We start from the raw sequence: 17,376 nt of genomic DNA, 5'->3' as shown, positions 1-17,376 counted from the left end.
GCCCTGGCATACAGGGTACAGTGATGAGTAAGTGCTTTACAGTTTGTAACAAATCTCAGCGCACTGTGATAAGCGGCATCTAACTTGATCAGGTAATATATCAAATCACCATAGTCCAGCACAGGTAAAAAGGTCACCTTCAACAGCTTTGATAACACATTAATCAATAATTATAATGAAAACGTATTATAAATATTATTCTAGAATGGACCAATTTGCATAATAAGTACTTTTGGTACTTACTGGTATATTTGGATTTTAATCCAATTTTGTTGGACTACTAAAGTAGGCTCCTAAAAGTGCAAAATGTTATTTCCATAAGGTAAGATGGGAATCAGGGCCAACCTTACAGTCATACAAATAACAACGTTTTCAGGTACAATAAGGAATTTCGTTTTTACCATATGATATAAAAAAAACTATCTCAAAGTCACCTCCTTTACATTATAAACATTAGCTATTAGGACATTAAGTACTGAATCTGAAATATTGCTCGAAGATATATATTTTCTATTTTATTAATACTGTATTTATATTATATCTAAGTAATCAAGGCAACACTTAACCTGGTTGATTGTAGACTAATATGACTTGATCACAGTGTTTTATTTTCTGATTTGCTTTATCCGTGTCAGTTTGCATGGACCTATTCACTGTTAGAAACAAATGTCAGTTAATGCAATATAACACAACATATTTCTCTGGCGCCTTTTTTCCATCATGAATCCAAAGTTTTGTGCTCTCCACATTTAGGAAAATTAATATTCAAAAAGCATTTCATGGTGTTTTCTGATAGAGACATCTTATGTTTGTAAATCTCCCCCTGACGCTTTGAAGACAAGCAGTAACATGAGTTTTTAAACAGTGATTGTTTTACAATTGATCACAAATGGTTAACTGTTTTTGTCTAGTTTGAACCAGTTCTGTTTATGTTTGTGGCTAACCAGATACATATCCAAGAGCCTACTTCTACACAAAGTATTGTCCTTTTTAATGATGTAAAAATAGTAAATATTGTACAGCTTAAATGTAAATGTATGTCGTAAACAAAATGCAATACTAATAAAGGGATATACTTTTTAGCTTTACAATATAATGAAAGCATTAACTCTAATTTCGTTTTGACCTCTGAAATGTCCACATACAGTGGGGCAAAAAAGTATTTAGTCAGCCACCAATTGTGCAAGTTCTCCCACTTAAAAAGATGAGGCCTGTAATTTTCATCCTAGGTACACTTCAAGTATGAGAGACAGAATGGGGGGAAAGAATCCAGGAAATCACATTGTAGGATTTTTAATGAATTCATTGTTAAATTCCTCGGTAAAATAAGTATTTGGTCACCTACAAACAAACAAGATATCTGGCTCTCACAGACCTGTAACTTCTTCTTTAAGAGCCTCCTCTGTCCTCCACTCGTTAACTGTATTAATGGCACCTGTTTTAACTCGTTATCAGTATAAAAAACACCTGTCCACAACCTCAAACAGTCACACTCCAAACTCCACTATGGCCAAGACCAAAGAGCTGTCAAAGGACACCAGAAACAAAATTGTAGACCTGCACCAGGCTGGGAAGACTGAATCTGCAATATAGCAGCTTGGTGTGAAGAAATCAACTGCGGGAGCAATTATTAGAAAATGGAAGACATACAAGACCACTGATAATCTCCCTCGATCTGGGGCTCCACGCAAGATCTCACCCCGTGGGGTCAAAATGATCACAAGAACGGTGAGCAAAAATCCCAGAACCACACGGGGGGACCTAGTCAATGACCTGCAGAGAGCTGGGACCAAAGTAACAAAGGCTACCATCAGTAACACACTACGCCGCCAGGGACCCAAATCCTGCAGTGCCAGACGTGTCCCCCTGCTTAAGCCAGTACATGTCCAGGCCCGTCTGAAGTTTGCTAGAGAGCATTTAGATGATCCAGAAGAGGATTGGGAGAATGTCATATGGTCAGATGAAACCAAAATAGAACTTTTTGGTAAAAACTCAAATAGACGTGTTTGGAGGAGAAAGAATGCTGAGTTGCATCCAAAGAACACCATACCTACTGTGAAACATGGGGGTGGAAACATCATGCTGTGGGGCTGTTTTTCTGCAAAGGGACCAGGACGACTGATCCGTGTAAAGGAAAGAATGAATGGGGCCATGTATCGTGAGATTTTGAGTGACAACCTCCTTCCATCAGCAAGGGCATTGAAGATGAAACGTGGCTGGGTATTTCAGCATGACAATGATCCCAAACACACCACCCGGGCAACGAAGGAGTGGCTTCGTAAGAAGCATTTCAAGGTCCTGGAGTGGCCTAGCCAGTCTCCAAATCTCAACCCCATAGAAAATCTTTGGAGGGAGTTGAAAGTCTGTGTTGCCCAGCGACAGCCCCAAAACATCACTGCTCTAGAGGAGATCTGCATGGAGGAATGGGCCAAAATACCAGCAACAGTGTGTGAAAACCTTGTGAAGACTTACAGAAAACGTTTGACCTCTGTCATTGCCAACAAAAGGTATATAACAAAGTATTGAGATGAACTTTTGTTATTGACCAAATACTTATTTTCCACCATAATTTGCAAATAAATTCTTTAAAAATCAGACAATGTGATTTTCTGGATTTTTTTTCTTCTCATTTTGTCTCTCATAGTTGAGGTATACCTAGGATGAAAATTACAGGCCTCATCTTTTTAAGTGGGAGAACTTGCACAATTGGTGGCTGACTAAATACTTGTTTGCCCCACTGTATCTTCACAGTCCAACCAATTATATTCATTTCCAAGATTTATCAAAGGAGGGTGTGTCCCATGTTCCATAGGCAGGAGGGGGGTCTGAGGGTTGGGGATCTGAGAGTTGGGGTGCTGATGGTGGTTGTGGAGGGACCATTCCCCAGGCTGGTGGGTAGGTGTTTCCAAATGGTTCAAATCCAAAACCAGAAGCAGCGAGTGGGGGCGCCTCCACACCAGGAACCTTAGGGGCCGGCAGGAAGACTATGGGGAATTTGATCACTGGGTCTGAAGCATATTTGACATCAAGGTAGACCTGTTGAGAAATTGTTAAAGTGTCTTTAATCATCAGAATTATTGTACCAAATTCCTTTGTACATCCTGGGTGCATAACTCTTACTCTTTTAACTCTTTCTGGCAAACACCAATAACCATGATAGAGGAGTTTAATCAAAAGCATTCAGGTTCTGCAAAGTGCAGCCATAGGAGACAATAATCCAGATAGGTTGAAATTGCCCAGTATCCATTCACTTTCCTTTTTTTATTTTTCAGTTACATAATTCAGAGATTGAATGATTGATGAGTAAGATTATCAAAGGTGTTCAAATTCTTCTTGCCGAGTATGAAAAATGTAAATGTTGATTCAATCATTAAATTCTACAATTGACAATGCACTTTTTCTCCCAGGAGACATTTTTGTACACATAAGTCACAAGAGCAAGCAGACACATCTTTGTTGACATATGGATGCTTACCCTGAGTCTGTGCTCTGCTTTGAGGATGCTGCAGTTGAGGATGGACGGCTCCACATCGAGTGGGATGGAGAGGACTCTTGTGACATTTTGGTTAGAAGACGGAGGGATGGGCTCTCCCACCTCTTTATACAAGTCGTTAGTTGAAACTCTTCTGTTTCCTTTTGCAAAGAAGCTATGCTTTCTGTACACACAGTACTTGGGCGTGATCTCGCGAGATGAGTTGTTCTGAATGCAGGCCATAACCTTTAGTCCTTCTCCTAGAAACAGATCAGAAGTGTCAAAACAACACTTAGCATGTGCAGGGTATATGCAGGAATCCTAAAGTCAAATGTAATACCTTTTAAGACCTTTTTTAAGACCCTTTCCATACATTTTAAGACCTCATCGCCACTTCGAGTTCTAACCGGTTACATTGGCAACACACTTTACCTCACATTTACTATATTGATTGTAAGATAGCACAACTAAACAGAGTGCAGACAGACTACTGAAGCCTCCTCTCCACATGAACTTCAACCTCTCTGTGAAGGTCAGGTTTAATGCAGTATGCTGCTTTGTTGCTTCTGTACTCTGTGCTCTTTCATTCCAGTAAAACTCCTCAGAAACCATTAGAAACCAGTATTTGACCAATAAACAAAACAATTGACAAAACTTTGAACTATGAAATATATTAAACTTTGGTGAGCTTCAGCGGGGTAATGCCATATAGGAGCTCCCTCACAAATACCCAGGGGCTAAATTGGGCTGGGGCTGTCCGGGGCTAAGCCCGGCACATAGGACGATGCTCTGATGTCATCACCCTCACACATTTGTCATATGTTTACAAAAAACGATATATATGTTTCAGCGACGTGCCGTCAGGGGAGGCAGAGCCTCACCTGTCATACTCAGACTGGCCATACTACAATGTAACGGAAAAACAACTAAAGAAAAACTAAATAGTAATAATAATAAAATGTCTCCACTGATCTGTGTTGTAAGTGTGATTTATGTATGATTCCAATCGCTTTTTATAGTCAAAATCAGCAAATTTGCCGAGCTCCGCTACAACTACATGGGACCGATGAGGAGTGAGGCAGAGACGAGCTCTGCCTCACGTAAACCCACAGTAACTGGCTGGAGCGCGGGCACTAATTTAGCGCGGGCACTTATTTTGTGAGCGCGCTCAAGCCAGTTACTGTGTGGTGAGGTGAGGCACAGATGAGCTCTGCCTCAACTCAGAATGCGTCACCTCACAGAAACTGGCTGGAAAGCGGGCACTAAGCGCATGCCTGTTACCATCTCACTGTATGTCACCAATGTAATGTTTGTAGATCCCTTTATTACATTACATTACATTACATTGCATTTAGCTGACGCTTTTGTCCAAAGCGACTTACAATAAGTACATTCGACCAGGAAGACACAACCTTGAACCTTATTACATTTATCCTCGCCATCCATAGTCTCTAAATAACTTATTTCACGTATATATGATATTTAGGCTCGCCGTACAACGGCAATGAAAAAAGCACCAGGGGAGGCAGCCATAACCTCTGCCGCACTGAAGGGGGCGCACGTGAGCCCAAAGGTTCTTGTTGCTACTGTTATTCTACGCAGAGATGGTATAGACGCGGACAACAAACTAGACTTTTGAAACTAGAGGAAAATAAGGAGGACTTTTACAAAAAAGTAATAGAGATTGTTGTCCAGAAGGATAGCATGGACTTCATCTTCAAGTCAAGGTAGGACCACATTGGTAATGAAAATGGGATCTTACTAAGAAAGAACAATCCAATATTTAGATTGTGGGTATCCTTTTGTTGAACGGTCTGTTTAAAATGAATCGAAACATCAGACCAAAAAAGCTTTTGAAAATAACAGAATAGTGCCTCACCAGCCATGAACCTCACCGCACGTCACTGATATGTTAAGACTTTTCTCGTTCTTAATATAGAACCCCCCCCCCCCCCCACAGAGCGGAGCAAGGCAACAAAACTTAAAATAAGAAGCAGCATTTTATGGCTCGCTATGCATGGGGCCACCTTGAGGGGGTTTCCCGACATGTTGTTTCAGTAAATTAAAGGGTGTTTCATGTTGTCGTTGCTGTGGACCTTCTTAATACCTTGGAAAATGCCATTTAATACTTTTTAATAGCCTTAATTTTCGCTAAATTGATTTATCAACTTGTAATACTTTTTAAGACCCTGCGGACACCCTGATGTGTGTAACAAGAGTTAATATAAGTGTTAGGACTCTCACCTTGGAAGAAACCTGTCTTTTCAAGATTCACATCCATGGCTACTGTTCCTGAGTTGAAAAACTTCATTTTCTTATCCTTAGACTCATGCTGTGGTTCCTGAAAGAAGATCAGACAGCAAATCACTTAAACGACTGACAGAAAACACTTAACCTATTAGCGTTCATTCTGGTGTATCAAATGCCCACATCCACTGCCAACCAGCATAACAAAATATGTGCCAATCCAACAGTTGTACTACTGAATTGTTAAGTCTTACTTTATACAGTGAGGGTGTGGTTAATGTTCAGTTAAAAATATCCAGGTATTCAGGAATGCACATTCATCAAGGGCTGGGATTTAGCCATTCACCAACACAAGCAGAGTGTTTTCCCAGTTGGTATGCCAGGAATCAGGATGTCACTGTGCACATACCATCAGCCCAGGGTCACCGATCAGGTCTGCCTTCGCGACAAAGTTGATTTTGGTAGAATCTTTCGTTGGAACCCTCATTGATCTGCTCAGCTTGGCTTTTAGCGCGTACACAATTTTACCAAAGCTACCGTCGAAGGAAGAGGGCATATCCCTAAAGCAGAGGGCCAGAAGAACATGATAAACTTACTGGATATTTATTTTATACATTGCACATGCAGGAAAGCAAGCAATCAAATTACACAGACTCTATAGCAAAACAAATTATATTTATTACAGAGACATCATAAGAATGTTAACTTACTGGGGAGGGATCTGGAAGCTGAATGGGTAAACATGGGATCCTGGGGCAACGACATTGCTGTCTGAATAGCAGAGAGTCATTTTTAAGAGAAACATTTTACAACTTCTCTTTATCCTCAGGACAGGCAGAGACATACATACTTACATGGATTTCCCAACTGGTTTGTCAATAGTGTTTCGTTGTCATCTCCTAAAGAAATATCAGCACACTTAATTAGCAGCAATTCAAATGTGTTACTGTTACTATTAAACATTTGGTCAGATCAAGTCAGAAAATAGTAAAAAAAATGATATCCCAATTCCAAGTTCACACCAAAAGGAAGCTCAGTTTACAATCACAACAGACAAATTAAAGCAACAACAAAACATATATGAAGTTGTAGGTTGGATATTCAACAGACATTCAAGTTGGATCCACCAGCGAGTCTCAATCACACGGCTAGTGTTACGTTTTATTACCTAGTATTTATCTTGACAACTTCACTTTTTCTCTGCCTGCCCTAGAGTCCCTCCGCTTAACGTGACAGCCAAAGGAATGCGTTTCAAAACAACCTTTTGAACAAAGTAGGCCTATAAGATTTAAAGACTAGTTTTTCAGATATAAAATACTGTTTGGGTCAATATCATTATAAAGTAACTTTGGTGTCCCCATCAGAATCAATCACTCAGTCATCATGAACATGTAGCAGAATAATGAAACTCTGAGGTGTTATTATAAAAGGCCAAACATTTACACACATATCAGTACTATGATAAGTCTCTTGAAATGTGTTTCCTTCATTTTATACCTTATTTTTTCATTGGATGTAAGTGATTTTGGCATGTCCCACACACTGCTCTACTAACTATAGTGTGATTAAATCATACTACATTTAAAAAATAATTATATGGTTTTATTGTCCACAACGAGTTATTTGATAAAACGAGTCATTTTGATCATTTATATTCTATTTTGATAATAATATTGAACATTTTGCATGTATCCCTGACATTTGCTGTCACTGGGTCTCATGACATGGAAGCTTTTAAAAAATATAAAACATACTGCATGGATATAAAACCCTTAAAGCCAAGGTGTCTAATTTGTCCAGTGTTATAAGAATATATCGTATGTATTTGTAGTAACTGGGTCACATCACATAGAAGCTATTAAAATAGATGTAATTTTCAACAAAAATATTTAAAGTAAAATCAATTTGTGACACTTTAGTAATCAAAAAGGCATAATACACATTTGCAATATTGTTTTATAGATCAGAGGACTATTGAGCCCTTGTGTTATCTGCCTGCCCTTTAACCATTCCTAGATAACATCAAGAGAACCAGCCAAAGGTACACGGTAGTTGTTCAGAAGAGGTTTGTAGGGGACTTTTGCACAAAGATGCCTATTATTATTTGAAATGTTTCTTGTGTAAATGTTATAAGACAATTATTGATTTATCCGAGTTTAATTTAGATCTGTTCTGCATAAGAAACATCATGCTTTTTGTATTGCAGAATATAAAGTGTTCTAATCCCTATATTATAAGCAACATTTTGTCGCTATCTGAAACAGTGTGGGAATGTTTAGTAGGCTACATTCCGTGAGCTTTTATTTGGAATCTTCTGCCATGGCGCCAATCCATGTAAGGCTTAAGCTACAATTGTTATTGTTCAACAGGTTTTGTATTTATTTCAGCACTTACCATTATCTTTTTTTTCTTCGACGAAGAAGTGTTTGATGCTGAAGTACTTGTCCTTGGAGTGGTAGATGACAGTAGTTTGTCCGTGACGCTCGCTCCACATCACATCTGCTTTCCCCTTGAACTGAATCAATAGGGAGTTTATTTTGCACTCTTTGGTAACTTCCAGCGTTACCTCACCAGAAACACAGTCGCCACTGGTAAAGGTGTTTTGCTCATTACTGGCGGGGTTATAGTTCACCGTGAGGCTTTTCACGGTGTTCGACATGATAACAAGAACATACGAGTACAAGTTGTTCTTCAAGCTAAAACCGACAAGACGAAAGACTCTAAACTCAGCGGTGGGTGTGGTGCAGTTTTGAAGAGAACCCATTGGCACAATTCCAAACCGAGCCCTACACCATCACCATCCCCCTCCTCAATTTTAATGTGTGCGCGTTCGCGTGGAGTGTCCGCCTCCGCCACATTGAGTGACGTTCAAAAACGACTACTTTATGAATGGATTCTGCATTGTTACCAGAGTGAAATCTTGTAGGCCTACTTAAAGGTGGGGTAGGTCATTTTGGAGAAACCAGCTCGAGTGCGCTAGAATTTGAAAATACACAGCCGGAAAAAATCTGCCACTTCCTTACAGAGCCCCTCCTCACACGAACGCGGACGAGGTAAATTTGTGCACATACAGTCGGCAAGCGAGGGAACGCCCACAAAACGTCACATCCGGTTTGCGCTGAGGGGGAAAACAAACCGGCTTCCACAATGCCCAGAAGCTGCAGTGTGCCCTTTTGTACAACTAACAAGCTTAAAAATCCAAATCTAAAATTTTATATTTTGCCCAACGGGAGCACAGAGCCCAGGAGAAGAACCCGGTGGCTTCAAGCGATCCGTCGGGAGGATGAGTTAGGCCACCTGTGGGATCCAAAATCCAAACATGTGTACGTCTGTAGTCAGCACTTCATTACAGGTATGACAACGTTATTCACACAATAACAGTGTTACATTGTTTCGTAGTTAACATGAATGTTCAATTACTAGTTTTAAGAGAAGTTAACTAACTACTACGTTATGCAGGCTACCTTGCTTGAGTATACAAAAACACAGCTATGCTAACAACACTGGTGGTAGCTTCCGAGCTTTCTGCAGTTAAAATGTATTTCACCCCCTTCTATCCCCTTCTCATTTCGTTTGTGAACTGTCTTGCCCTAGGCTTAAAAAACGAGGACATAGCCCACCCAGACTACACACCCTCGCTGTTCCCACATAAAAAGACAAAGTCTCCCAGGTCAGTACTTCAGAGGCTGGAGAGAAGGAGGAAGCGTGAGGGTGTTCAGTCTGCCCAACCAGAATCCCCAACATCAGAGGGCCCAGCACCAGAATCCCCAACATCAGAAGCTCCCATACCTCTTCAGGAGTTAAGAGAGAAAACAACTTTATGAAGAATTGTATAATTTAAGAAGAGAAAGAGATGAGGCCATGAAGGAGCGAGCTGAAACCATCAGAGAATTGGAGACGTTGAAAATATCGGTAAACACTGTGAGAGAAAATGACACTAAATGTAAAGTCATGACAGGCCTGTCATGGACAGTATTTGACACTCTTCATCAGTACCTGGTACAGTTTGTTAAGTCACAGAAAACATCCAAGATGTCAACACAAGACCAGCTCTTCATTACTCTGGTGAAACTGCGGCAGAACCACTCAACCGATATGATGTGTGGAATATTTGACCTGGCACATAGATATAGCACTTTCCTGGATGTATTCTCCCGATGGTTGGATTTGATGTACGCCAACATTTCTTTTTTGATTAAATGGCCTGAAAGAGTGTATCAGAAGCACAGTACCAGCAGAGGTTCTCTTCCAGTACCCTAGAGTGACTGCAATTATCGACTGCTTTGAGATCAGAATTGAACACTCAAAGAAGCTAAAAACAAGGTGAGATATTTTTCTTTTTGATAGCATGCATAAAGTGTTGGGTTTTTGTAATACTTACCTGGCTGTCTGTGTATATGTACATAATTTATAGATAAGTATTACTAACGACTGTCTCTTCTCACAGAGCTATCACCTACTCAATATACAAAAACTGGACAACAGTGAAGTATTTCATTGCATGTCACCCATCTGGCTCAATCACATATCTCTCCAAAGGCTGGGGAGGGAGGGCTTCAGATGTGCATATTGTAAGGAACTCAGACTTCTTATCTCAGAAGTTCCACCATGCAGGAGATCAGGTAACAATTGAACTGTTTTTTTTTTTTCTAATTTAAGTCTTATTTGTGAATTTATTATTTACCCATAGTTACCATTTTTGAGTTGCTGTTGAAGTAAAGTAGTGTTTTTAAGTATTTGTTATGTTTATTTCAGATTTTAGCCGACAGGGGCTTCACTTTGAAGGATGACTTTGCTGTTCTGGGTGCACAGCTCATCACACCGTCTTTCACGAGGGGCCGAAAACAACTGTCAGCCGAAGATGTTGCAAATTCTCGTGTGACTTCGAACATCAGAATTCACATTGGTAAGTATAGAGTCAGCAGTCAGATTCACACAGTATGTACATTTTAATGTTTTTGGTATTCAGAGTGCTGCATCATCAAATCACTGTTGCTACTTGCCGCTGACGTGGTTCACTTTTCCCTAACTAAATGAATTACTGTAACAGATCCGGGTTAACAAGTGCTGAGACGTTATTCAATTAATCACATCAACGAGTACATGTGTAATCCCTACTTTGTAGGGTGTCTTAAGATAACATTTTATCTTAAAAACATGTTATTCTATATTTAAATACATTGAACTGTTGTTCACATTTAGTGCAATATCAAGAGAACAGGATAACAGGAAGTTAACAGGGATCTTTCTTCACTTTAACATGAAAAAGAAACACTAATTATAGGACACAATGCACTGACGATATGATATAACGGTCAACTGTGCTACTCCTGTGAAACTCGAACATAACAATGTAGATAAACAGCATTTTAACAACAAATATGTGATCTGTGGTCTGCAGAGAGTCATTGGTGCTCTGAAGAGCTGGTACCACATTCTGGATGGCCCACTTCCTCTGCGCCTGGTGAAGAGACTGCAGGATGAGAGAGAAGAGGCCATGATGGATAGGATTGTGCATGTCTGTGCAGCACTAATGAACCTGTCTGGCAGTGTCATGTACAACCGTTACAGAATCTGAGAGTAAGAACAAAATCAATGTGCAGTCATTTAATAATGAGCATCAGAGAACAATATTTTATGCAACTTTTTTATACAACAAAGAAGTCATTATTGTTCCAATTGTGCCATTTAACAGGTTTCAGTTGAGACATAATGGATCTTTCTAATCAAAACCACCTGTTGTTTGTCTTTCCACAGGTCCCTGAACTGATCTCAGTGCTGCTCTGCTGCTGCACACCCTGACGCTCTGCCTCTGATGCCTGTCACTCTGCCTCTGATGCCTGTCGCCCTGCCTCTGATGCCTGTCACCCTGCCTCTGATGCCTGTCACCCTGCCTCTGATGCCTGTCGCCCTGCCTCTGATGCCTGTCACCCTGCCTCTGATGCCTGTCGCCCTGCCTCTGATGCCTGTCGCTCTGACGCTCTGCCTCTGATGCCTGTCGCCCTGCCTCTGATGCCTGTCGCCCTGCCTCTGATGCCTGTCGCCCTGCCTCTGATGCCTGTCACCCTGCCTCTGATGCCTGTCACCCTGCCTCTGATGCCTGTCACCCTGCCTCTGATGCCTGTCGCTCTGCCTCTGATGCCTGTCACCCTGCCTCTGATGCCTGACGCTCTGCCTCTGATGCCTGTCACCCTGCCTCTGATGCCTGTCGCCCTGCCTCTGATGCCTGTCACCCTGCCTCTGATGCCTGTCACCCTGCCTCTGATGCCTGTCGCCCTGCCTCTGATGCCTGTCGCCCTGCCTCTGATGCCTGTCGCTCTGACGCTCTGCCTCTGATGCCTGTCGCCCTGCCTCTGATGCCTGTCACCCTGCCTCTGATGCCTGTCACCCTGCCTCTGATGCCTGTCGCTCTGACGCTCTGCCTCTGATGCCTGTCACCCTGCCTCTGATGCCTGACGCTCTGCCTCTGATGCCTGTCACCCTGCCTCTGATGCCTGTCGCCCTGCCTCTGATGCCTGTCACCCTGCCTCTGATGCCTGTCACCCTGCCTCTGATGCCTGTCGCCCTGCCTCTGATGCCTGTCACCCTGCCTCTGATGCCTGTCACCCTGCCTCTGATGCCTGTCACCCTGCCTCTGATGCCTGTCGCCCTGCCTCTGATGCCTGTCGCCCTGCCTCTGTTGCCTGATGGGTCACTCCCTGTGCTGCTTTCGACTGGACTGTGTTCTGCCTACTTAGCAGAAACATATACAGTGCTTATCATAAATGAGTACACCCCCTTTGAAAAGAACACAAGAACAATTTGATCAACAATATCAACAATTATTATCTGATTAGTATCAAAGTCACAAGTATAGACAATATTGTACAGCCCATTATTCCTTCTATTTGTAGCCTATGTATGTTTTCATGTTGTAAATAAATGTATAGGCTTTGTGATATTTGATTTTGTACATATAGTCTAGTAGTCTATGTTGATACTGAATGAAATAGCTATAATGTGCTTCAAAATGAATTGGTATAAATAAATATGTAACTCTGTCACAGTGACTTATTTGTTGCCATTTTTACACTGATAGGAAATTCAACCACCTACCTGTGCATCTTTCAGCTCCCGAAGTTTGTGTAGTATGTGTTGTGACCAAAATGTTTGCATCACATTAATGGCACCACTGATGAAGTCCTCATCTCTTTGTACTGAAAACTCATCTCTTTCGACTCCACTTCGAGCGTTAGAACTATTAACAAAGCACTTATATACTAATAAAGGACTGGCTTATCTAAAGCCAGTTGAGTAGCACTTGAAATGTTTGGCTCTATGAAACCTGATGTACTTATATGATTCTGTTTTCTTCAAGGTTGTGTCTTCCTGGTCGAATGTACTTATTGTAAGTCGCTTTGGATAAAAGCGTCAGCTAAATGTAATGTAATGTAATATCAGGCAGGTCTCAGGAGTCCAAGTGATGAAGTCTGCATACATCCGTTTGGTAACAAACATCTGCATTTGGACCTGTCAAATGCAATGCAATCATCATAACACTAATATTTACATTATATATATAGACAGATGCGGAAGCCAGCCTTTGCGGCTTCTCTGTCACCCTCCAGGATGGCTTTACATCACATCGGAACAGGTAGGTATCCGATGAAGGTAGTTTATGATGGAGCACAACTCCAACAAAGCCACTTGTAAAAAAGTTGTGTGCCTCCAGGGACCGATAGTTCTTTTGGCGTGTGTGTGTAAATCCCTGCGTGATAACGTACCGAGTCGTCAATAACCAATATGTATATGCAGCTCATGATGGCTATTGTGCAATAACAACCATTGTGTGATGAACAAATTCACTAAAACGTGCTAATTTCCTTGTTAGACATATGAATTATGTGAGTTAACGTGATTTTGCCTCTTACCGGGTGATTCAACCAGGTAGCAGAAGATATCAGGGAATGAAACTTCAGGCCATTCAGTCGGATCATTCGTCCACTCTTTAATAAGATATGGACAAGAATCCGATCCTATTAAATACAAAATATTAAGGTATCTATCCCTGGAAATGGACTGCAATGAATCAATGTATGACATGTTTGTTTAACATTTAAAATCCGCGCGCTTACAGTGCTCCGGGCGAGGGGGAAAGGATTGTTTTCCCCCTCGAAATGCCCCGCCCCCAACTGTGACGCGACGCCGACTGTATGTGATAGTAGGCTTGTTTGAGACAAGCGAGACCTGCGCAGTTGCGATCAACGTCTTGCTAGTGCGTTGCATGATGGTTAGTCATTTTGTCCGACTTGCTCTGGAGGCTCGCCCACATGAGACGTTGAAATCTCGCGGGACAAAGACGCCCGCAGCCTTGAGAGCGAGGCGCGGCGAGTTGGCGCAGTTCCTCTCCACGGGCTGCGGAAGCGAAATGCTTGATGGGAAACGACTCGCTGGTATCTCGAGCTGAGCGCTCATTGGTGGTTTTCACCCCGTGCTGCTGATAAAACTCTCCAATTGGCTCTGCAAACGTTTGTTGTTGTTTTGTGTCAGTTTTACGTCGCCACTTCCATTCACATTTTTCATCATTGTTCCACAATGTTTATCATCATGAAATTAATATCTATATATGTTATACTATACTTGCACTGCTTACCGTTTTTATACTTTATATATCTTAGCATATATTCATACACACTGTTCATACTGCTCACAGGCTGATATCTAGTGTATTCATACCCCTCACTGTTTATTCATCATTCAATTCATTCTATATTTTATTCTGTAGATTTTGTACATTACTTTTCACTTTACTGCTTGTTGCACCTGGTTAGAAGCGAAACTGCATTTCGTTGTCTCAGTACCTGTAATCTGTGCAATAACAATAAAGTTGAATCTAATCTTGAGCAGGAACAAATGTATTTACTTAGTACATATCTGACATTAACGATTAAACATATGTGTGCATCAGCGACGTGCAGTCAGGCAGAGCCTCACCTGTCATACTCCAATGTAACGGAAAAACAACTAAAGAAAAACTAAATAGTAATAATAATAAAATGTCTCCACTGATCTGTTTTGTAAATGTGATTTATGTATGATTCCAATCGCTTTTTATAGTCAAAATCAGCAAATTTGCCGAGCTCCGCTACAACTACGGGGCGCGATGAGAAGTGAGACAGGGACGAGCTCTGCCTCTTGTAAACCCAAAGTAACTTGCTGGAGCGCGGGCACTAATTTAGCGCGGGCACTTATTTTGTGAGCGCGCTCAAGCCAGTTATTGTGTGGTGAGGTGAGGCACAGATGAGCTCTGCCTCACCTCAGAATGCGTCACAGAAACAGAAACACAGAAACTGTCTGGAAAGCGGGCCCCAAGCGCATGCCTGCACCATCTCACTGTATGTCACCAATGTAATGTTTGTAGATCCCTTTATTACATTTATCCTCGCCATCCATATTCTCTAAATAACTTATTTCACGTATAGGCTATATGATATTTAGGCTCGCTGGTCTCATCATACAACGGCAATGAAAAAAGCACCAGGAGAGGCAGCCATAACCTCTGCCGCACTGAAGGGGGCGCAAGTGAGCCCAAAGGTTCTTGTTGCTACTGTTATTCTACGCAGAGACGGTACACAAACAACAAACTAGACTTTTGAAACTAGAGGAAGATAAGGAGGACTTTTACAAAAAAGTAATAGAGATTGTTGTCCAGAAGGATAGCATGGACTTCATCTTCAAGTCAAGGTAAGACCACAATTGTAATGCAAATGCAATCTTACTAAGAAAGAACAATCCAATATTTAAATTGTGGGTAGGCCTATCCTTTTGTTGAACGGTCTGTTTAAAATGAATTGAAGCATCAGACTAAAAAAGCTTTTGAAAATAACCGAATATTTCGATTAAGGTCAAAATATAATATTTGTAAATCTGACTCTGAAAGAGTCAGTGCCTCACCATCCATGAACCTCACCGCACGTCACTGGTGTGCATTCTTTATAAATACAAACCGAGTCAAGCCGACTCCGGAGGTGGCAGTATGCACCTTAAAGTTGTTTGCAATCCGCCAAAAAACCGAGAGAAGAAGAAGACGAAGCCGACTCCGAGCTGTCCGACTTCAGGCGAGCTTTTTGAGACCTCCCCCGGCTGCGATCGGCTATTCTCGTCTACTTTCGAGGCGAGCCGCAACGCGTCTCAAACAAGCCTAGTGATTTTAGTCGGGTCGGCTAAAATGATTGGTCGTGCTTTTTAAAGCGCTTCGGCTTCCACAGATGACATTTGTTTATGTATTTATTGTCAAAGCATTTAATATATTCATTAAAATCGGGATGTTAAGAGCATTCCATGGAATATAACAAAAAGTGTAGTAGAAATACTAAAGTGTAGGAATACTTTAAGTAAGCCATGCATTCAAAATGTTACTCAAGTAAAAGTACAAACACATTTCTAAATATATAGAAGTACCAAAAGTAAAAGTAATAATATTGCTGATTGGCGCATTTCACATTCATATTAAAGGTTTTGATCATAACTATTGATGCATTAATCAATGTGTTTATCAAGCTGGTAAATGTGAATGTACTGCTGGGTAGCATGTGCATTTAATCCAGGTGTAACTAAAGTCTTATTTAAGTGTTGATCATATTGTTTATCATTAATCTATATCTATAACAGGGTTTCCGTTAGCCGGTAATTACCGGTTTTTAGCTGGTAAAATTTATTAAAAACCGGTAAATTCAAAACCTGCCGGTCAAAATGTCTGGTAATAATTAGGAAGGCTCCGATAGATCGGCCACCGGTCATTATCGGCCGATATTCACTCTTAATAGTTTGATCGGTGCTCTATATAAAGAACGATCAGGAGAGCTGGATCTGATCGATATGGACATAAACGCGAGTGAAGTATAACCGGACCGAGAGAGATCAGATCAGCTGCTGAGTCAGACCGAGACACGCAGCTCTGCATAATCACCTGAAGCCCCGCCCACTGTTTAGCGAGCTGCATGAGAAACTGACGGGCTGTCAGGAGAGAGAGGGAGGGAGAGGGGAAACGAGATGATCCGTTTCTCCCGTGTTATTATTCAAAGTTAATGTAAACTTTTGAATAATGTACGTTATCTAGGCTACTACAAGTAGTTTGTTTGAATGTAATAATTATGTTGTTTGTTGTTTGTGGAATCATTTATTGAAAAATGGATCTGAATTGTTCGATCTGTTACGATTATAGACTGAAGCAATATAAAAATGAGCCCCGTGAACTGAGTTTTAAACTGAAGCATATCTGCTCATAGTCCGGTAATTACCTGCTAACGGAAACTCTGCTACACAACTCTTACTATTATTATTGAAATATGACCGGTAAGTTTCAAATTTGTCCGGTAAAATAAATTCTGCCCGGACATTTGACCGGCGAGAAAAAATCCTAGCGGAAACCCTGATCTATAACTAAAGGTACTACATAAATGTAGTGGAGTAGCCTAATGGTTCAATATTAAACTCTGAATTGGAGTAAAAATAACAAAGTAAGTAAGTACTCAAGTCATGTAGCAGCCTATACAAGTACCTCAAAATTGTACTTAAGTACAGTACTTGAGTCAATCTACTTAGTTAACACCAGTGTTCATGACTTCACCACCTACCTGACCATTTGCAATGCTGTCTATTAGGGGTGTAACGGTTCA

The 17,376-nt window shown here is 41.1% G+C and overlaps 1 protein-coding gene across 1 annotated transcript; it reads right to left on the bottom strand.

Moving 5' to 3' along the window:
* Window positions 1–2,702: 2,702 nt before the first annotated feature.
* On the bottom strand, window positions 2,703–8,763 carry LOC117536719 (arrestin domain-containing protein 3-like). The gene is given in 8 exon segments (XM_034201708.1): window positions 2,703–2,805; window positions 2,807–3,036; window positions 3,476–3,732; window positions 5,717–5,813; window positions 6,129–6,279; window positions 6,430–6,490; window positions 6,574–6,618; window positions 8,114–8,763. Coding segments are annotated over 8 exon segments (1,299 nt in total). The 5' UTR covers window positions 8,484–8,763; the 3' UTR covers window positions 2,703–2,717.
* Between the last annotated feature and the right edge of the window lie 8,613 nt (window positions 8,764–17,376).

Source organism: Gymnodraco acuticeps, unplaced genomic scaffold (genome assembly GCF_902827175.1).
Source record: "Gymnodraco acuticeps unplaced genomic scaffold, fGymAcu1.1, whole genome shotgun sequence".
Taxonomy (NCBI): Eukaryota; Metazoa; Chordata; class Actinopteri; order Perciformes; family Bathydraconidae; genus Gymnodraco; species Gymnodraco acuticeps.
This window is presented reverse-complemented; position numbering and strand designations above follow the sequence as displayed.